At 52.6% G+C, this 20,993-nt stretch overlaps 1 protein-coding gene across 1 annotated transcript; it reads right to left on the bottom strand.

Moving 5' to 3' along the window:
- Positions 1 to 11,278: 11,278 nt before the first annotated feature.
- On the bottom strand, positions 11,279 to 20,190 carry Lhx5 (LIM homeobox 5). Its single transcript, XM_008847470.1, has 5 exons — positions 19,437 to 20,190; positions 17,282 to 17,505; positions 16,386 to 16,663; positions 15,628 to 15,793; positions 11,279 to 12,381 (listed from the first exon to the last, which is right to left on the bottom strand). Exons 1-5 carry the CDS (start codon positions 19,607 to 19,609, stop codon positions 12,014 to 12,016), a joined length of 1,209 nt encoding a protein of 402 aa, XP_008845692.1. The 5' UTR covers positions 19,610 to 20,190; the 3' UTR covers positions 11,279 to 12,013.
- Between the last annotated feature and the right edge of the window lie 803 nt (positions 20,191 to 20,993).

Below are 20,993 nucleotides of genomic sequence, written 5' to 3'. Positions count from 1 at the left end.
CTCTGTCTCTCTGTCTCTGTCTCTCTCAGGTCCCACTGTGTAGCTCACACCCTCCTGTCCCAGCTTCCCTAATTCTGGAATTACACCGAGTGTGCCATACCCAGCATATCCTTTTCCCGCTACTGCTTGCAGTTGTTGTCCCTTAGTTCCCATGGTTACTCTCTGTTCATCTGAACAGAACAGCAGTTCAGTGAGACCAAATTTACCTGCATCTGTAACTGCAGCTCTCTGCAAGTGAGACTGTTGGCAGATCTCTGCTGAGCGAGTGAACAAGTGAATGAGCAACGGTGGGCGAGTGAAAAGATGTTTCAGGGGGCCTGATAGAGGTTTCCTGGGTTTCTGGTTTTATTTTCAGATGAGAAAGCTGTGGCCCAGAGAGGGTGAGCGACCTAGACATATACAACACAGCACAACAGTGTCAAAGCTAGTGCCCAGTTGAAAATGCCATGGAGCTGTGTGGTCAGCACAAGGAGGTCTATGGTCACCTGAAGTGAACCATTTAGAGCCCAGCTCTCTCTGCGCAGACACACTCCTGAAATGTTATTCCTGAGCCACACTGTCCCCCAGGGCTGGCTGCCTGTTATACAGGACTATCCTCCAAGCCAGACAGATGCCATCTTTCTGAGTTCAGCAGCTGCCCACTTGCAAAAGATCATCATAGCTAGGCTTGCCATTGATGCCCCCACTTAGAAGGAGGGGTGGGGGACATTATAGGACCCTCACCTGAGCATCCAGCCTCTCCCCACAACTGGGCGTGGGCACATGGGGAAGGGCTTCTGGGGGAAGGGCTAGAGACCATGGAAGACTAAGGGGATGGGGCTCCATTTACATAGCTATGGGAAGCCATCATCCATGCTGGGTGAAGACCTTGGGTGAGGCCTTGAGGGGGAGCACCCACACTCCAGTAAGCGACCCGACCCCTCACCTACTGCTTTGTAAGTCCAATAAACCCACCGGCTCCCCAGGGTAAACTTTGGTGGAATCATACCTGGGATTGTTGTTGGGATCAAGGGATGAGGGGCAGATGTTTGCGTCTCCCCCAGGGAAGGAATTTTAGCAGCAGCACTCTAAGTAGCAGCCATAGTGTCCTTCATAATTTTCTTCACGTCTCCAACACCTTTGGAAAGGAGGCACTGTCTCCACTCCAGACGTTCCCGGATCCAGGTAACTGCGGAGTTAGATACAGGGAGAGCCAGAACACTGCTGCTGCTTTGTAACTAGCTGGCCAAGTTCCCAAGCTGAGCCCTCTGGATAAGCAGGCATGGGGAACACTGGGGACATAAACAGGGCTCTACTCAAACAGCCAAAAGGGCAGAAAGAGAATGAGAAGGGTGACTTCATCCTGGGGCCAGGCCCTCTGACCAGGCAGAACAGGTCCCACCTGCAGGAGCTGGTTTTGAGCAAACACCAGTGTGGAGGCCTCACAGGGTGACACTGATTTTTGCTGTTAAAGACCCAAAATGTCGTGTAAAGCAAACATCTCCTGGGACATCTGCAGATGGAAGCAGGTGCTGACACCCACTCTAGTGTGGACCCAGAGCCTGGGATGCTGTGAGGCACAGTACATGCTGGGTCTCAGTGGACTTTAGGTCATTGAAGGTAATAAAATTGCTATCTATCTATCTATCTATCTATCTATCTATCTATCTATCTATCTATCTATCTATCTATCTATCTATCATTCTATCTATCATCTATCTATCTATCTATCATCTATCTATCTATCTATCTGTCTGTCTGTCTGTCTGTCTATCTATCATCTATCTATCATCTATCTATCTATCTATCTATCTGTCTGTCTGTCTGTCTGTCTGTCTATCTATCATCTATCTATCTATCATCTATCTATCTCTCTATCATCTATTTATCTACAGAGCTAGGATTGAACCCAGGGCCTTTGTGCATTGCCAAGCAAGGACTTGGCCTCTGAGCCATATCCTTGGATGTAAAGAATTGTCTTTTTGAGACAGGGTTTCACTCTGTAGCCCAGGCTGGCCTCAAACTGGCAGCAATCCTTGTACCTCAGCTTCCCAAGTGCTGGAATTACAGGTGTGCACCATCATGCCTGGCTAGTCCTTGTTTTTAAAAAATATTCAGAGCATTTTTTCAAGGAAGAAAATTGAACAGGTCAGTAAATACCATCCAACAAATGAGGACTTTTGTTACTATTGAATCATTGTCATCGTCTCGTCCTGATTATCTTTCTCAGTAGTTCCCTTCCTGAAGGAGCCATGAGTAGACGGTAACATACATGACCTTATTTAACCCTGGCAATGACAGAGGTCAGATATTACTGTGATCCTTTGTCAGCTGGCCAAGATGAGGCTCAGAAGAGAGGGGATGCAGCACCAGTGCAGACTTGGGTGTCACCAGGGAAAATTGAACAGAGGTGGAATGCGGCGGCTGCCTCACTCGGTCTTCATCTGGTCAGAGTACACAAGAAGGGTTTTTGTTTGCTTGCCTGTTTTTGAGATGGGGTCTTGTGTAGCCCAGGCTAGCCTCCAACTCTCTATGTAGCCAAGAAAGACCTTGAACTTCTGATCTTCCTGCCTCCACCTCCAGAGTGCTGGGATTACAGACACATGACTTCATGTCCTGTATGTGGTGCTGGGGATGGAACCCAGGGCCTTGCACATGCCAGGTAAGCTTTCTGCCCTCTCAGCCAAGTGTGACTTGCAGACTGAGTGACCCAGTTCTTTTCTTTTTTCTTCTTTACTTTTTTTTTTCTTGCTTGCTTTCTTTCAACTTTATTCTTTCTTTTTATTCCTCTCCCCTCCCTCCCTCCCTCCCTCCCTTCCTTCCTTAAGATAGGGTTTCACACACTCCATTCCAGGTTGACCTCAAACTTGCAATGTAGCTGAGGATGACCTTGAACCCCTGAACCTCCTGCTTCCACCTCCCTATGTAGGCCAGGACGGCTTCAAACTAGGGACAATCTTCCTGCCTCAGTTTTCAGAGTGCTGGGATAACAGGTATGTACCACCATACTTGATTCTGTAATACCAAGTGGAACCCAGGGCTTTGGGGATGCTGGGCAAACCCTCTACCAACTGAGCCATGCCCCTAGCCTGGATTCTCAGCTATTTCTGAGCTAAGAGAATTTACCGCAGCTTTTGGATGCAGAATTTGGATGTGATGTCTGAGCCAACATTTCAAACACTGGAAGAGCACACAGTCTGACAGGTGTGTAGACTGTGATTCTGACATTCTGGGGCCACAGTGCTGAAAGTCTAACCAACCCCTCTGCTGTTTTAGCTCCCCCAGTCCACCATCTACTCTTTGAGCAGCAAGAGGGTGACAGATCTGATTTCTGACCCAAGGTTGCTGTAAAGTCTCCATAAGACTTTAGGCCTTCCTCAGTCTCTGTTTCTACTCTTGCCAGTGGGGGCATCAAATGGTCCTCAGTGGAACATTCTTTGAAGCATTAAAAAAAAGGAGGGTCAGGCTGGAGAGATGGCTCAGCGGTTAAGAACACTGACTATTCTTGCAGAAGACCGGGGTTCAAATCCCAGCACCCACATGGCAGCTAACAACTGTTCGTAACTCCAGTTCCAGGGGATCCGACAGCCTCTTCTGTCTTCTGCGGGCATTGCACGACACGGGTGCACTTACCTACATGCAGAAATACCTACATACACATAAAATAAAAGTAATAAAATATTAAAAAAAGAGGAGGGTGGCTAGAATGGCTCAGTGGGTAAAGACACTTGCCACCAAGCTTGACGACCTGTGTTTGATACCTGCGTAGAGGAAGGAGAGAACTGATCCCTCTGACTGCCATTCTTCCATCATGGTATTTGCATACCTACACATACACACTCACACACAAAAGAAATAGGTATAATTTACAAAATAATAAGAGCTGGGTTGACACTTTCTGTGTGCTTATCAGGAAGCTGTGGGTACCTGCTGGGGTGAGGGATGTCTCCCCAAAGTCCCCTTGATCCCATCAGCAGGTACTGGGGTATGGGAAGATGGAGACAGACCTGATTCCCAGCATGAACTTAAGGTTGGCGGGGCCATAGCTCGGGAGACTAGCTTTCTGTTCATCATGGAAATGGCCCATTTGCTGTGATCGGCTGCCCAGGTGTTAATAACGCTAATGGCATAGGAAGGGTAAACCTGGCCACTTGGCTGAACAGAGGAAATATGCAGAGAAGAGCCCAGGTTTCCATAAATCAGCTACATGAGGCTCAGGGAAGGAGGCAGAACTTAAAATTCCAGTCAGGAGGTGGGTATTCTCATCATCGGAGCCGGAGAGGGAATTTATTCTGTTTATATCTTTTTACTGCACGACAAGGCTCGAGAGCAGGGGCCTCCACAGCCATTCTGCATTTTAAATATTAGTCCTGAGTGCAGGGTCAGCCTCGAGCTCTGTGGGGCAGAAGAGGGGTGGGCAGGGACAGCAGGAGCACATGCATGTGGGGTGGGAACCCCTGTGGCTTAACTGTCCAGCATTGGTTGGAATTCAACTATCCATGATGTGAAGATTTCTAGGGACAATGGGGGACATCCTCTTTTCCGTAGCTAGAGGACACAACCAGAGCTCTTCCTCTTTTACCTGCACATCTTGGACCATTTTAAAAAATATTTTTCCTTTTTCTTTTTGCCTTTTTTGAGACAGGGTCTCCCTGTAGCCACAGTTGGCCTGAATTCACTATGGAGACCAGGCTGGCCTCAAACTCACAGAGATCCACCTGCCTCTGCTTCTTGAGTGCTGGGATTAAAGGCATGCACCACCATTTTTCTTAAAGATTTATTTTTATTTATGTGTTTGTGTGTGTATATCACCTGTGTGCAGGAGCTCATGAGGTCAGAAGATGTTGTTGGGTCCCCTGCAGCTGGAATTACAGGTGGTTGTGAGCCACCCAAATAAACGAGTGCTGGAGCTGCACTTGGGTCCTCTGCAAGAGCAGCAAGCACTCTCGCCACTGAGCCTTCTCTCCAGCTCCCCTTTAAAAATTCTTTGAAATTCTTTATTATTATTTTTATTTTGTGTGCATGAGTGTATTGCCTGCATGTATGTAAGTGCACCTGTGTCATGCAGTGCCCATGGAGATCAGAAGAGAGTATCAGATTCCTCTGGAACTGGAGTTACAGACAGTTGTTAGCCATCAGGTAGGTGCTAGAAATTGAACCCAGGTCCTCTGTAAGAGCAGGTAATGCTCTTAACCACTGTGCCAACTCTCCATCCCCTAAAATTTTTTTTTAGAATGATAATAAATACAGATATGTTAATGGAGGGGAAAGGAAAGAGGATGGCAGGGGGGAGTGGAAGAAAGGGAGGGTAAAAAGGGATGTCCTGGTGTCCCTTGACCATGGCAACTCTTATTATGTCTGTTGTCCCTCTAGTATTGTTGATCCCTGGAGTGGACTTTAAACAAACTAAACATATCTCTATGACTTAGAAACTCTTTAAGACTCTGTACCCTTCCCCTTCTGTGGTGCAAGGGGATTGAACCCAGACCCTTGCATGTGCTGGGCAAGGGCTCTACCAGTGAGCTACAGCTTGGCATTTCACTTTTGAAAAATCTTGTTAAGTTACCCAGGTTGGCCTTGAACTTTTAATCCTCCTGCCTGAGCTTCCCAAGTAGCTGAAATTATAGGTACAAGTAGTTGGAATTATAGGCATGTGTCACCATGTCTAGCTAAAGATCCATTTTTACGGCAGCTGAATTCTCCCTATCTACCTATCTATATCCATCAGTTTATTTGTTTGTCCATCCATCTATCCATTCCTCTATCCCTCAATCCCTCCATTATCTGTGCACACATCATCCATCCTTCCATCCATCTATCCATTCATCCATCCATCTGTCCATCCATTCATCTGTCCTTCCTTGTCCATTCATCCATCTATCATACATCCATCTGGCCTTCCCTCTGTACATCCACCCATCCATACATCCATTCATCCATCTATCATCCACCCATCAATCTTGCCTTCTGTCTGTGCATCCATCCATCAATCCATTGCCCTTATTATCCATTCTTCTATCCCTCTGTCCATCTATCTCTCTATCTATCCTTCCATCATCCATCATCCATCATCCATCATCCATCCTCCCTCATCCCACCCTCCACATGTGTACCCTCCAATGTAGTCTTTAGGTAGCTATGATGGGCTCTGTCTCAGGCTCAGGAACAACATAGGCTCTCAAATCTTTGATTTGTGGCCCCAAACAGCCCTATGCACCTGGCAGGCCTGGGTGGGCTCCTCTTCTGCAAAGTGGAAATGTTGGTCCCTGTCTAGAAGCAGGTTGAAGTTTGAGGGAAACTCTGGCTAAGGCAAGTAAAGCCCTGTTGCACACTGGTCCCACAAACTTGGGAAGGCATAGGAATCTCTAGGGGAATTGGTAAATGTGAGGCCTTTTGTACTTCGCTTTAGTTATGGGTGCTAAGAACCAGGACACACTCATTTTTAGTAAGTGTCCTAGTTTGAGAAAATGGTTGTGGATTCTAGGGCACAAATATCCCTTTCCAGTCTCCCCCACCCCCATTCTCATCCAGCCTTCCATAGACTCTGCTCCCCTGAGTGTTCTTGGTCCTTACCCAGCACCTGCAGGGCACTATGCTAGGGCAGGTGAGGATGGAGTTTCTCCTACCTGTGCCCTTGGCCCCAAAGATACCTGGAAAGCTAAAATGAGCTCATAGCATTAGGGGTGGATTTGGACCAAGTCAGGCTTTCTCAAGAATTCTTGCCTCTCTTCAAGCTTGCTGGTGTGTGTGTGTGTGTGTGTGTGTGTGTGTGTGTGTGTTGGGAATGGGGACTGAACAAGGACCAGATTCCCTGTATCTTACTCTACAATCTGCACCACCCTTCCTGGATGAAATCTTGGAGAGCCCATTTCACAGTGGAGCAACCCAAGGCTCAGAAAGGTGACTCAGTGACTGGCCTCTGGCTCCTCAAGCTGGATAGCGTTGGGAGCTCAGGAGCTTCTCTTCTGTTCTGTCCCATCCACCCCCTTCTGCCTGTTCTTTCTCACTCATGAAAGGGAAAGGCAGGGGAATTTAGACCAGTACTGACTGTGCCTCTAGAAGTCAGTGCCTTCCTTGAGGAGGCTTCTGGAACCCCTCTGAGACCTTGGTGGACTACGAGGATATTTAGTGCCTCCCCCAACCAAGGGTAGGCCCCTCTCTCCTGTTTTCTTGAGCTGAGCTTATAGGCTTTGGAGAGGCAGGCATAGCCTCTGAGTGGGTGTGTGTACCCACTTGCTAGGACACTGTGTGTGTGTGTGTGTGTGTGTGTATGTGTATGTCCATGGGGGTTAGACACAGTGTAGGCAAGGTGTGTGCATGGTACATGTGGTGTGTCTGTGTTCAGAGGCAATGTATACTGTCATACACTCATCTTCACGTGTACATCCTGTCTGTGTTTATATGCAGGTGTGTGCCCATGGAGCTGGTATGTGTACCCATGTGTCCATGAACACCTATCTGCATGGTGCTTCTGTTTGTGCCCTGATATTTGCAAGGGAAGATGTGTATAAGCATGACCCCATACATGTCTGTGGTGTGTGTCTGCATGTCTGCACATGTATCTGCCTAGAAGAAAGAATGGGGGTGGCCCCAATATGAGCTCTTCTGTCCCCCATGGTTGGAGCTCCCTGACACCTCTGAGCTCAAGTTTCCCATCTAGACAGTGGCTGTGGTCTTGGACACTATGGGCTTGGGCGTAGTTTTCTGTAACATTTGTCTCTCCTCTCATTACCTCCCCACTCTCCCTCCATTTTCTTTCTGCCTCTTCCCTGCTGTCTGCCTCACTTCCCCCGGCTTCTTTTCCTCTTCTCCTTCTCCCCTCCCTTCCCCTTCCCTGGTGCCTCTGTTGCCCTGTTTGCAGGGAAGCAAGGGGCGAGTCCTTTCTACCTCCAGCTTTCTGTCCCCTGTGTCCTTGGTGGATGTTCTAAACAAGCCTTCCTCCAAAATTCACACTTGCCCAGAAAGTAGAGCTGGAGGCCTAACTTAAAAATTACCCCCAGCACTCTAGAATCTGCCATAGCCAGAACACCCCAGAGGAACAGAAAGAGCCTGACATATGGGTGCACTGAGTCCTGCCTCTGCCACTCCCTAGCTGTGTGACCTTGGGCTAGTCCTTCGACCTCTGCCAACATCCTGACGGGGCAAATAACACCTTCCAATACAAGTGTGGAGCTGTCACTGCCAGGGTGTTTATTCCTGTGCCGGCAAACGCAGTGGAAGCAAGACCAACCCACACATTCACAATAGACTTGCTTTAAATCAAAACAGAACAAAAAAATAAAACAAGGATGGCTCATCCAATTCAAGGAACGTCTCCTAGTGATGACAGAGCCTGACCTGCCTCTGTCCACAATCTACTTGTGAATCTGGAAAATGATCTGAGGGAGCCAAGAGCAGGTGACCCCATGGTGTGCACAGAGTACAGTCTTGGGTTTCAAAATAACAGGAAAAACAGGCTGCAAGAAAGTGCAGTCCAGGCCCGGCATGGTAGCACATGCTTTAATCCCAACATGCTCTGGAGACAGGAGGAGATGGGGCTTTTTGAGTTTGAGCACCTAGCCTACATAGTAACTTCCAGGTCAGCCAGGGCTATATAGTGAGACTGCGTCTTAAAAAATCAAAACAAAGAAAAGCAACAACAAAAGAACTGAAGACGCACCTCACCACAGTGCCTCACATTCGGGGGTTATGGGATTTCCTGCCTTTTGTTAATCCGAGATTTCTCAAAAATGGACAAATAGCATTTGCCGGGTGAAGACCACAGTGCAGTAAGGAAGGCCAGGCCACCTTGCAGGAATCTTGTGAGGGTCTGGCGCAGGACAGCTGCAATGTGCCTGTTCCAGGCAGTTCATCCTACCTACCCCCTCCTGTCTCCTCCAGCTATCGCCAGCTCTCCTACCCTGAGCTTGGGTGACAAGGGACCAAAGACAGGATACTGGCTTTCATTTGTATCTGGTTCTGCCTTTCTAATCCTATCATGCCTAAGGTGGAAGGGAGTGTAGGGAGCAGTCCCTCCAACCTCCATTTCTACATGTAAGGACATGGAGGCCTGAAGGGAAGAGCGGTTTGTTTTTAATCAGTGGCCTCAGGTCTCATAAATTACGTGTGGGGGCTGGGGCTGTAGTCCAGCATGCACAGAGTCCTGGGTTCGATCCCTAGCACTGCATAAACCAGTTGTGGTGGGGCATCAGCAAGACCCTGTCTCAAAAACCAAAGCAACAATAAAAACACATCTGGGCTTCTCTGCTTTGCCTTTTCTTTTTTTCTTTTTTTGGTCTTTTTGAGACAAGGTCTCCCTGTAGCCCCAGCTGTCCTGGAACTCACTATGTAGACCAGGCTGGCCTTGAACTCACAGAGATCCACCTGCCTCTGCCTCCTGAGTACTGGGGTTAAAGGCATACACCACCACAGTCCAGCATGCTTTGCCTTTTCTTAAAGACAAAGCACAAGAGGGTTGGAGAGCACCTGGCCCACCCCAGGACCCTTCTGCTCTAACACAGCCTTGCAGATAACAGCTGCCTGCTGCTCACATGGCCTGCACCCTTTGCCTCTTCTGTTTTCAGTCTCTCCCCACCCCCCTTCTCTGAGACAAGGTCGCACTACATAGCCCAGGCTGTCCTTGACTAGCAGTCCTCCTGCCTCTGCCTCCCAAATGCTGAGGTGACAGGCATGCACCATCATGTTGGGCTGGGCTTCTTTTGATATAGTAAAGGCAGATAAAGCACACATCAGTTCATTCCTCAGTCATTCTGAAGGCCTATTAAGTCTCTGGCTGACTTGTGTTAGATCAACATGAAAGCAGGAGAACATCCTCTAACTGGTGAATAGAAACTTCTGTAACAGGACTGACAAGATGGCTCATCCAGCAGAGGTGCTTGCTGCCAAGCCTCTGATGACCTAAGTTCGATCCCTGGGACCCACATGGCAGAAAGAGAGAACTGACTCCTGCAAGATGCCCTTTAAGCTCCATGTGCACATCATGGTATATGCACGTACACACACACACACACACACATTTAAGCACAGTTTTAATCCCAGCACTTGGGAGGCAGAGGCAGGCCAATTTCTGAGTCTGAGGCCACCCTGTTCCACATATCAAGGTTCAGGCTAACCAGGGCTGGAGTCTCACATAAGATCTTGTCTCGAAATTTATTTTATTTATTTATTTATTTATTTATTTATTTATTTATTTATTTATTTTTGGTCTTTCTGAGACAGGGTCTCCCTGTAGCCCCAGCTGTCCTGGAACTCACTATGTAGACCAGGCTGGCCTTGAACTCACAGAGATCCTCCTGCCTCTGCCTCCCAAGTGCTGGGATTAAAGGTGTGCACCACCATACCCAGCTAAAATTTATCATTTTTAAAAAAAAATGTTTTACGGGCTGGAGAGATGGTTCAGCAATTAAGAACACTGGTTGTTCTTGCAGAGGACCCGGGTTTGAATCCCAGCATCCACATGGCAGCTAACAACTGTCCATAACTCCAGTTCCAGGGGATCCAACAGCCTCTTCTGTCTTCCATGGGCATTGCATGATATGGGTGCACTTACCTTCACACAGGCAATACATGCATACACATAAAATAAAAATAATAAAAAAAATTTACTTATTTTTATTTCGTGCATATGAGTGTATATATGTAAGAGTACCTATGTCTTGCAATGCCCTCAGAGGTCAGAAGAGGGTGTTGGATTTCCTGGAACTGGAGTTACAGATGGTTGTTATCCACCATGTAGGTGCTAGGAATTGAACCCAAGTCCTCTGCAAGAGCAGTCAGTGCTCTTAACTGCTGAGCCATCTCTTCAGTCCCTTGTCTCAAAATTTGAAAAAATTAAAAAAGAAACCACCCAAAAGGAAGCAAAAACTACACCAAAGCAAAAACCCCTAATGGATGGAGGAAGGGTCTTTGTACCCATCACGTTGTTTTGATGTCGGAAAGAAAAAAAACAAGAAATGAAATAATAGTTTAACTTGCTCTGACTCTCTAGATACTAGGATGGAAAAGAAGACCACACAGAGCTGAGGGAAAAAAGAATTTTTTTATTAATCTTTCTTTTTAAAAAAAGTTGATATTTTTGTGTTTGTGTTTTTATTTTTATTTTTTTTTAGGTAAACCTCTTCTGGCTCCCTTCTCCCACTCCGCCCCACCCTCCTCTTAAAAATATAAAAATGTCCAGTACCAGATAACTAGAGTACAATAAATAAACAGTAAACACAAAAACATACTTTATTTGTTTCTTCTTTATACAAAATAAGGAAACTAGAAGTGTTCAACTTCCAAAAAAGTATAATATTGTACGTCCTGACGGCCCAGCCTCCAGGCCCCGGGCAGGGAGGGTGGTCTACGGGCAAGAGCTCAGCTACTTGGGCCTGGGCTCAAAATTAATGTCAAAGTATGGAAGATCAGGGAGCTGGCCCCTTCTGTCCTGACTGTCCTGCTTCCTAGGAAAACTGACCTTGAGCCTCAAGATTGGACACCAGAGGGCGCCAACTCGCAGGTGGATTTGTCTTCCAGCGAGGCCCTCATTCACCAGCGGTCTTTTCTCCATCTTTTCTGGCTGAGGCTTTCCCCATCTCTTCTCTCTTTCAATCGCTTTCTCTCTTTCTTATCTTTTTTTTTAAGATGAAGAAAGTGAGAAATAAGATTACACACACCTTGGTTCGCAGAGACGGGTAGAGCCATGATTGCCGCCTTTTGGCCTCGGCCCTCTCTTGGTTCACAGAGATGATAGTGGGTGGGGGTCCGGGGGAGTCCAGGTCGTGTTTGGAATCTCGACCTTCCAGAATATTGACTTTGGTCCCAAGAAATTGCTCACGGCTGCAGGGAGAGCGCAGGCTACGGGCTGAAGCTCTGGGGGGTGGAGACGCGGGTCGGTGCCCAGCTGAGGAGCAGCTTGCTGCCCAATGGGTGCGGACCCGAGAGAGGACCCCTGAGGGTGACCCAGACAGTGGCCGAGTCGAATCTTGCGTTTTGGTTGGGAGAGGCTGCGGCCCCCCCGGGCACGATCGCAGGGGGGTGGCCCGGTCCCTCGGCCTTACCACACGGCCGCCTCGTTGAGCTCGGGGTTGGGGTGTGACAGGGGTCCGCTGTAGCCACTGGTGCCGCTCATCGGGAAGGGCGGGCTGGGCCCTCCGCTAAACACTTCCCCTGGCATGGGATGCAGCGCACCCGGCAGGCCCGGCTCTGGGCTCGGCGTGTCCGGATGCGAGATCATGTCGGTGAACCTGGGGTTGTCCGCGCTGTGCGGGCCGGCCAGCGGCGGTTCCAGGGCGCCCAGTGGTGTGGAGCCGGGCCCTGACGCGGTCAGGAAGCTCGAATCGGCCGGGGACTGCGCCTGCGACGGCGGGCCGTGCGTGAAGAAGTCGTAGTTGCCTCCCGGAGCGTAGTAGTCGCTTTGGTAGTCTGTGGGAAAGGCGGGGGAAAGAGACTGGGTGAGACAGACAGAGGACGGAGAAGGAGCCGGGGAGGGGACCGAGAATGCCAAGGCCGGGGCGCACGGATGTGTCCAGGGGCGCGGGAGAGCATGCCAGTGACCCTGGGTTAGAGACCCAAGGAGGGGCCGAAGAGACCAAGGGAGTGGGCTCAAGATGGAAGATGGAAGCGGGGTACAGGGGAGTTCCGATAAGGCTCCGACAGAAAACAGAAAGGCCGAGGAACTGGGACTGGGAGGGACACGGAAGCTGCAGGAGCTCAGAAGTAATGAGAGATGAAGGCAGCGAGGGAGGTAAGACTCCAACGTCGAAGGTTCTCTGCCGCTTCGGGGAGGGGAGGGAGGCGGAACCAAGGAGAGAGTGAGGGACAGAGAGACTGAACTTAGAGATTGAGCGGCAGCGCTGCGGGGGCGAATAGCGGTGGAGGGGAGCGCCGAAGGGTCGCGGCTCTCCAAGTCCAGGCAAAGATGAGAGAGTGCAGGCCCAGGAAGACGGAGTCGAAAAGATGCAAAAAGAGTTAAGAGAATGCGGCCAGGGTGCAGGGCAAAAGACTCAGCGAGACTGAAGACGGATAGATAGATGCACCCAGAGACAGTGGATCAGAGACGAGTGTGAGGAACCGCCAGAGGCTCGGGGGCTAAGAGTGGGGTGGGGGTGGGGGTTGGGGATGGGGAGCTCCGGAAGGAATCTACTGGTGCCCAGCAGAACGCCAAAGGGGTCGAGACCCCGGAGGCGATACCAGCGAGAAGCCGGACTCTGGCTGCACCCAGAGTGTACAAAGCAGCCGGTTTGCGGGCTGGGCTCCCGGCCCTCGCGGTACACACCGCACAGGGCCTACGGGTCAGTGCACACTCCTGCGCCGCGCCTAGTCCCGCCTGTAATCGAGAAAGCTGAGCCCCGGGACTCCGGAGACAGCGAGGTCGCGACCATTCACAGCCACCAGGGAGCTGGGTAGAGCCTTGGTCCTCCAGTCTCTACCCGGGTGACTGTGTTGGTACACCCAGGTTCCCAAGCGTTTGCAGAAATTGGCACAGATGCACAAGCCCTCTTCCCAAATTCAGGGGCACAAATCATCCCTCATCCTACCGTAACAAATTGCTTTTGCTACCTCCCTCTGGCCTCTTCTTTGATCACAGCTCTAGGTTGGCCACTCCAGGACTGGGGTGCAGTATCCCTCTGAAAGGAGCGTCTTGTAGCTCAGGCGACAACATCCCGCTTTGCACCGCGGGAAATCCAGCAGGCCAAGAGGGCCAAACTCTTCTCTGCAAACCCACTCCCCTTACTCAGTTCTGGGGTCTAAGTCCCAGGCGGGTTCTGGAACACTCCCCCCTGCCCCGTCTTTTCTAAACCCTGAAACCTATCCAAATTGGGAGGGGGTTGTCTGGAGGTTTGCGCAGAGACAATCTAAATAACAGCTAAAAAGGTCGCCAATTACTTTTTGAAAACCTCAAATTCTATTCTCCCCCAAAGTGAAGGAGAATGTTGAGAGTGATGAATTTGGGGGCCCCTAAGGTACCGAGAAGAGGAACCACGGTAGCCCACGGAGAGCGCGCTAAGCAGCGAAGGCAGCGGCCTGAGCGCGGTACGCGCCGCCTCCGCCCATATGGCGGCCGGCCGGAGGTAATTGGAACAAACGCTGTCTGAAAGGGGCACAAAAGCCGCAGCTGGGGCTTTGTCCCCGCTCCCACGGGGAGCCGCGAGCTCCGCCGCCCGGCTCCTTTCTCGCCCGCTGCCGGCCGCCACCACCTCGGGATCTCCCAGTGAGGATTAGGCGGGGCTGCTCGGCTGGGGGCGGGGGAGTCCCGCACCCCCGACTCGGTTCTCCGCAAAGAGTCCCTGGTGTCCTGGCCGCCACCCTATCCAGCAGGCCTGCAAAGAGAGGGGGCGGCCGGATTGGAGCGCGGTGGGCTGGTTCTCCCCAAACCTTAGTTAATCACTCAGGCGGGGAAAAATTCCAGGCGGGTACGGCCCCCATCACCTCCAGGCTTCAGGCTGAGATTTTGTGTGGAAGAGGAAAAGCTAGGTGGGGAGAGTGGAAGTGGAGACTCTGGAGGACACGCCCATCACCCGACTGTCCAGGCTCCCCAATTTGGGACCGGATACTGCAGAAAAATCACTTTTTTGCATTTTACCAGCAATTTCTAAGGGGCCTCGGCCTCGTAGTGTCCAGATTAACTTCCCAGGCTTCGGTACACGGAGGCTGCCCTGGGGTTCTCTTACTACTTTCCTCCAGGAGGCCGGGCTTCCACCCGTGGTCCTTCCCGCTTTGTCCCTGAATCTACATTTTTAAAGGGAAGTCACTGTCGTCTCAAACCTGGTTAGGAGCCCTGAGCTGGCAGGTGGCTTGTGGCTCCTTAAACCAGAAGGCCCTGGAAGCCTGAGAAGTGCTTCCTTCCTTTCCCTAGGCGGAGCAGAAGGGTGGGTGGTGGTGCACCGTGCCCTTAGCGAGGAGGCTCACCGAGCCCAGCCCGGAGCTGGGGTAGGACACTAGTCCCGGGAGTAAAAGAAGGGAACAAGCAGAGCGCTCACTGCTGGCTGGAGCCTCTCCGCAAAAACCGACTGGTTATTCTCCCGGTACCGAAGTCACAGTTAGGGCATCTGTGCCCCCACTCCCCCATTGCAGATCAACTTGTGTGCTTGGAACTGGAGGGGACCTCTGAGCCACACGGGCATTTGGGCTACTGGTGCTGACATCGGCACTCAGGGTGTCTGCATCTGGACCGGAATTGCTGCCTCCTAAGCTAGCAAATGAATGCAGGCTGCTTTTCCCTCATGCCTTCAGCCTTCCTCAAGCCACAGGCCACAAGCAAAGAATGGTGACTGAGAGGTGCGTGGCGGGTGGAGAGAGGCTGGAGAGAGGAGTCTGGGGTTTAGCAGTGGTGCCTGTGTATGACTCCGGGAGTGTGGGTCTGTAGTCCCTCCCGCGGCTGTGTGTGTGGAGTGGAATGTACCTGTGTGTGGTTATATGCAGTGATGCAAAGCGGTGTATGTGTAACCACGTCTCCTGTGTGGGTGTGCGTGTACGGTAGGGGGTTAAGCGGCCAGCGTTAATGTGTCTGTCGAGGAACCGCTTTGTGTGTGTGTGTCCTGCGTGCGTGCGAGAGAGCCAGGGCTGTCCCTGGTGGTTGAAAGCAATCATAGGCCGGGGACCCTGAGCCGGCAGCCCAGAGATCAGTGCGCCTAGGCGTGGAGCAGCGCGTCACCAGGCGCCCCTTACCTCCATAGTAAGTGTACGGGGTGGACCCCAACATCTCAGACTCGTCCAAGCGGCCGCCCAGCGGACGCATGCGCCGCGGACTCCGGAAGAAGGCGTGTCTCCGGGCGCCCAGCGCGCTCAGCTGTTTCATCCGTCGTTCTTTGGACCGTCGATTCTGAAACCACACCTGGGGCATAGGACCAGGCTGTGAGCTTGGGGTCGGGAATACCCTCCCTTCTCTCCTGGGGCTGGCCCTGCTGGGTCCTAGCGCCTGGGGCACACCAGGACTTCCCTGTAGCGAGGGTCGGACCGGATTAGGCTAGGAGGGGCGGAGAGGGGCCTCGGCGAACCAGCCAAGGGTGAAGGATTTCTCAGACCCGTGGGGCGACTCATAAAGACCCGGGCTTCCCGGTTCTCGGCCTGACGGCTTTATAAAGGCCTCCTGCTCTGCCGGGCTTTCGCCTGGGCGGCGGAGCCCGACTCTGGCCCTTGGTCACTTTGCCAGCTCAGGGGCGCGGGGACATCGCCTCTTTCTGGGCGTGGAGGTCAAAGTGCTCAAATCCTTCCCTGGAGGGTGGGGGGTGGGATGCAGAGAGGTCAAGCGACCCTGTCCAAAATCAGAGTGCCAGGAGGACAGTGGGGCTGGCCTCAATTTTTGCGATCAAATTTCCCCTCCTTTGGAGGATACCTAGCTGTCCCGGACCTCGGGTGCACCGACTGTCCCTAGGCCAGACGGGAGGCACGTCGGAGGGTCGGGAGAATGGCCAACCGAGCCGCACCTGAATGACCCGCATGTTGAGGCCTGTCTCCTGCGCCAGCTGCTCGCGGATGTGGCGCGTGGGCTTGGGTGTAGCGGCGAAGGCTGCCTTGAGCGTCTCCAGCTGCTTGGCTTTGATGGTGGTGCGCGGGCCGCGCCGCTTGGTGCCGGAATTCTGTTCCTCGTTCTCGGTGTTGGCCGTCTCCTTGTCCGATGAAGTGGAGTTGTCGGTCTCCTTGGGGTCGTCCTGCAGCGGGTCCTGAAGGTCCGGGGACAAACTGCGGTCTGTACAGGATGACACTGCGGGCGGACGGATTGGAGATAGGACAGCGGCGTCAACAGCGGCGATATCCAATTCAGAGGCGGATGCCAGATGACCCAGGCTATCCTCCGGTGGTCGCTGGGTTCCCTCCCAAACCGGGAACAGCCCCTCCCCCGGGACTGGGCGCCCGCCCACTCTCTCCAGGCGGGGCTGGGTTTTGAAAGGAAATTCTCAGGCCCCCAGCACGCCTTGGCAGTCCCTGAAAAAGGGGGGCACGCCCTCTGGAGAAGCCGCCTTCAGGGAGTGGGGACGGGGGCGGGGGTACAGACATCCCCTCACATCTTTTCCCGGCTCCCTCTAAATAGCTACAAGTACTCTCCCTATGCATCTAGAAATTACCAAGACCTCAAATGACACAGAAGGGAGAACATTTGTCGTTCTAAATTAAGGTAGGAGGGCAGTTTGGGAAAGGCTCCAGAGAAAGAACGACTTTCCCTGTAGAACCCGCTCGTGGTTCCTCAGTATCAATTCCCTCTTGACATCAGAGGGAGTTGTGGGCCCAGCACAGACCCAGAGAGTAGAGTGCCAGGCTGGGTGCTAGGGTGGGAGGGCTGGAGGACCGAATGCAGGGTACAGAAGGGCAGAAGCCTCCATACCTGAGTTGAGGCTGCCCTCCTTGAGGCTGGAGGAGCTCAAGTAGTCCTCCTTGCACACGAACTTGTTCTCGTCAATGACGTAAAGCTCTTCCCCTGTGGACAGCTGCTTGTTGCACACCATGCAGGTGAAGCAGTTGAGGTGGAAGACTTTGCTTCGGGCCTTGCGCACCAGGTCGCTGGGCGAGATGCCTTGTGCGCACCCTGCGCACTTTGTGCCAAAACGCCTGTGGACCAACCCAAGGCGCCTGTCACTGTGGGGCGGGAAAGTGGGCCTGGTGCCCAAATCCTCTCCAGCCCCTAACCTCTTCCGATCTACCTTGGCTTCTTGGAAGCCTCCATTTCCATATCTGCCAAATGGAACCCTAATTCTGGCTTCCCTGGCCAGAGCAGAAATGGGACAAATGTGGAGGGCTGTTCTTGGGGCTAGAAGGCCCTGCTTCTAATGCTTTCATGCAGGCTCCACAGAGTTGAGGGAGGGGAGAGCTGAGAGTACAGCCTGGAGGCAGACAGGGCTTCAGAGCATCCCAAGATGGCTCTTCTGCCCTCAGGTCCCTGCCAAGTCTGTTTTGGCTGTTTTAGAAGCCCACAAAGAATTCAAAGTCAGGAAGACTAGGTTTCAGTCATTAAAGCTTTGCCTCCTGGATTGAGGGTCCACATAGGACCACTGTGTCTATTTGCCTGGCTTTAGCAGCTGGGTAGATTCTCCTGTTCTGGATTAGACTTAAGACCTTGCTCTGGTTCCTGGCATTAACTGGGGAGACCCATAGGGTCCCATCCTTCTGGAGCTGTGGACAGCTCCAGGGTTGCAGAGGGAGTACATTCTGGGACCAGGGGTGGAGTTTCTTTGCCCCCCATCCCATCTCTGGCCCTGGCAGATGGCAGGGAAACTGGAATAGAAGGTTATCTGAAGTCCTGCCTGGCCAGGACGCAGATCACCCTACTGCCCTCCTCCCCTGCCTCTAAACCAATTCCCTTTCTTTCTTTCCTGGCTTCCCCCCATGATGGGCAGTGCAGACCCCAAAAGGGGAGGTGAGATGCAAGTTGTTACGGAGGAAGAAGAGGGCTCAGAACTCTGGAGACCCCACATCCACTCCCATCCATGTCTCTAAACAGGATGAATTTGGGTGACATTGATGTAGTAAGAGCATTAGAAGCCATAAGTCACTTTTGGCCTTATCCGGTACCGTAATTGGCTATATACACCTTATCAAAAATCATTAGGCACTTTGCAAGCACGCCACATTAGAAGCACCGGGCCTCCAGGGCCGGGGAGTTTACACGTGTAAAGGCAAGGCTGACATTTTCTCCTATTCAAATTCCCAAGTGCCTGGCCACTGGGGCCATTGGCTGCTTTTCTCCTCGGAACTAATCACACTTCTCAGTGCCTGGAATCCACACTCACAAAAGCCATTCTGGGTGCTGGATAGAGGCAGGCAGAGAGCTCAGCTTCAGAACCCCACAGCCCCAGGTTTCTAGATTGGGCCTTGGCATTTCCCACCTGGGGAAACTGAGGCTCACTGAGACTGTGGAGCCTGGCCTGCCTGAGGACCCATGAGGACTGGGGAGGGGAGGGAACACATAGTAGAAGGGACCCAAGGATTCTCAGGCTCCATTTCTTCCTGCTTTTCAACCTGGGTGAAAATGGACCAGGGGTCAGGTCTGGGGAGCAAAGGAAATGTTCCTGTGCTCATTTCCAAAACAGCCCTTCCTGGCTGGGACCCTTGGGAGCTGGGAAGTTTCTGTCCCCAGAGTACCCTTTGGACTCAGGCATTCAGGGCTGGGAAGAGAGAAGCCCCCAGCTTCTCTCCCGAAGCACTACTTGTAGTGAGTGGGAGGTTAGAGCTTGTGTCCTGGAGACTCGGGTGTGGGGAAAGGGGCAGAGAGAGGGCGCAGAGGAAGTTTGTCCGGCTTCCTCCCTCAGTCTTGGGGTTGCTCTCTGCTGTTGGGCCAACCCAAGGTGAAGCAGCCAAGCAGCGTCCTCCTTCCTCGCCTTAGCCCCGGCCTTTCACAAGCTGCGAACAAGGTTTCCGGAGAGCCGAGGGGCTGCCTGTCTCCCATCTAAGCTGGGATAGGTCTCCTGGTCTCCTCTTCCGAGGTGACCTGGTCAAGCTCGGGCCAGCCAATGGCAGGCAGCAGGGCGGAGGGGGCCTCTTACCTGAAGAAGTCGTTTTTACAATAGAGCTTGCCTTCCCGAGAGAAACACTTCTCTGAGAGGTTGGTTTTGCACTCGCAGCACTGAACACATTTGATGTGCCATGCGCGGTCCAGCACGTTCAGTAGGAAGCGATCGAGGATGGGCCGCTCACAGCCGGCACAGTGCACCATCATAGCCGCGCACCCTGGCGGCTCCGGCCGCCTGGTCCTTCCTTTGGGCCCCGGGCCCTTTGGGCTCCCGGTTCCCGCCGCAGTTGCTCTCAGCCTCGTGTCTTGGGCCGCCGCCGGGGCGAGTCCGATCCGGAACAACCAAGACTCAGCGGGTCAAGTCCCCGGACAATCTCTGGCCTGGCGCAGAACTGCCCCGAGTGGGATGGAGGGCGGTGGCGTTCACAGCCTCATGCCACGGGTGGCGCACCCTGGCGCTGGCTCCGACCTCCCCCAGGTATCTCCGGTGGCTGCTGGCTTCGGTACTGGCAAGCTGCTTTCCCGGTTGGCGGAGGCGCCGGCACTTTCCCCCACTTTCAAGCGGTCCAGATCCTCATCTTTGTCTGGCCGCCGCCTAATTCGCGCATCCTTATTCAGATTTGGTGACGTGGTGCTGCACGTAGGGGGCCCGGCGGCCAATGGGCGCGCCGTGGCCATGGCAACCTCTTAAATTTATAGCATATCTAAATTGGCTACAGCGTTGCGGTCCGGACAGAGCAAAAAAAACAAGACATCAGTATTGTTGAGTATTTTGCCTGAACCTGGTTCCGAGGGTAAGTAAGTATTTACCTTCCAGTTTGGGGATGGGGGTGGGGGCGCGGTCCGAAAACCACGGCTCTCTTTCTTTCTCTTCGCAAATATTTGGGGGCCAGGGTTCCAAGGCCTAGTCAAAGAGGGACCTCCCACTCCATTGCCATCCCGGGAACTTGCAGAAGTTGCCCAGGCACTGTGGTCCACCTCCTCCATCCTGCCCAGACCCCTCCCCCATTGGACTGGGGTCTGAGCGCCTGAGCTGAGACCAAGCAGTTCTCCGGCCCTGGGTTTCTTTTGTCACACACCAGGCAAGGGCCCAGCAGCCGGGCTTTTCTATTGGAGAGAGTGCAGGAGTGCAGGCACAAGGCTTGGGTACTTTTTTTCCCCTCCCAGGTCTCCTTGGGACAAGGCTGTCACCTGGCCTGGTCTGGGATTCCGGAGTGTCAGGCCTGAGCGCCCAGCTCACTGGGCTCTGGGGTCTCGGAAGGGAGGTGGGAAGGTCTACCTTGGACCTGTGTTTTCATAGGCAGCTTGAAGGTGGCATTCACCAAGTCTCTATCTGCCACGCAGTCTGCATTCCCTGCCAGTCAGTAGGGAGCTGTGGTGAGTGGGTCACAACGCAAGGGGGCTGGAGGGGGGATTGGCAGCTGTACCAGGGCCTTTGGCACTCGCTGGTCCAGTGGGCTCTAAATTCCATCCTTCCTAGGACCTGGAGGAACTGTCCACGTGTGGGGGTGCCGGCTGGTGTAGGGAGACGTGTGTAGGGCCTGAAGGGGGAGAAAAGAGGGCTAAGTCCCTATTTCAGGGAGGCCAGCCT

The sequence above is a fragment of the Nannospalax galili genome, unplaced genomic scaffold (genome assembly GCF_000622305.1).
Source record: "Nannospalax galili isolate Female #2095 unplaced genomic scaffold, S.galili_v1.0 scaffold120, whole genome shotgun sequence".
NCBI lineage: Eukaryota > Metazoa > Chordata > Mammalia > Rodentia > Spalacidae > Nannospalax > Nannospalax galili.
Note: the sequence above shows the minus strand (reverse complement) of the source record. Positions and strands in the feature narration are given on the sequence as shown.

Coding starts and splice junctions, on each gene's coding strand:
- Lhx5 (XM_008847470.1), bottom strand. CDS start 19,609: ATGATGGTGCACTGTGCCGGCTGTGAGCGGCCCATCCTCGATCGCTTC. Junction 17,506..19,436: donor TGTAAAAACGACTTCTTCAG/GTAAGAGGCCCC, acceptor GTTGGTCCACAG/GCGTTTTGGCACAAAGTGCG. Junction 15,794..16,385: donor TCAACATGCGGGTCATTCAG/GTGCGGCTCGGT, acceptor CCTATGCCCCAG/GTGTGGTTTCAGAATCGACG.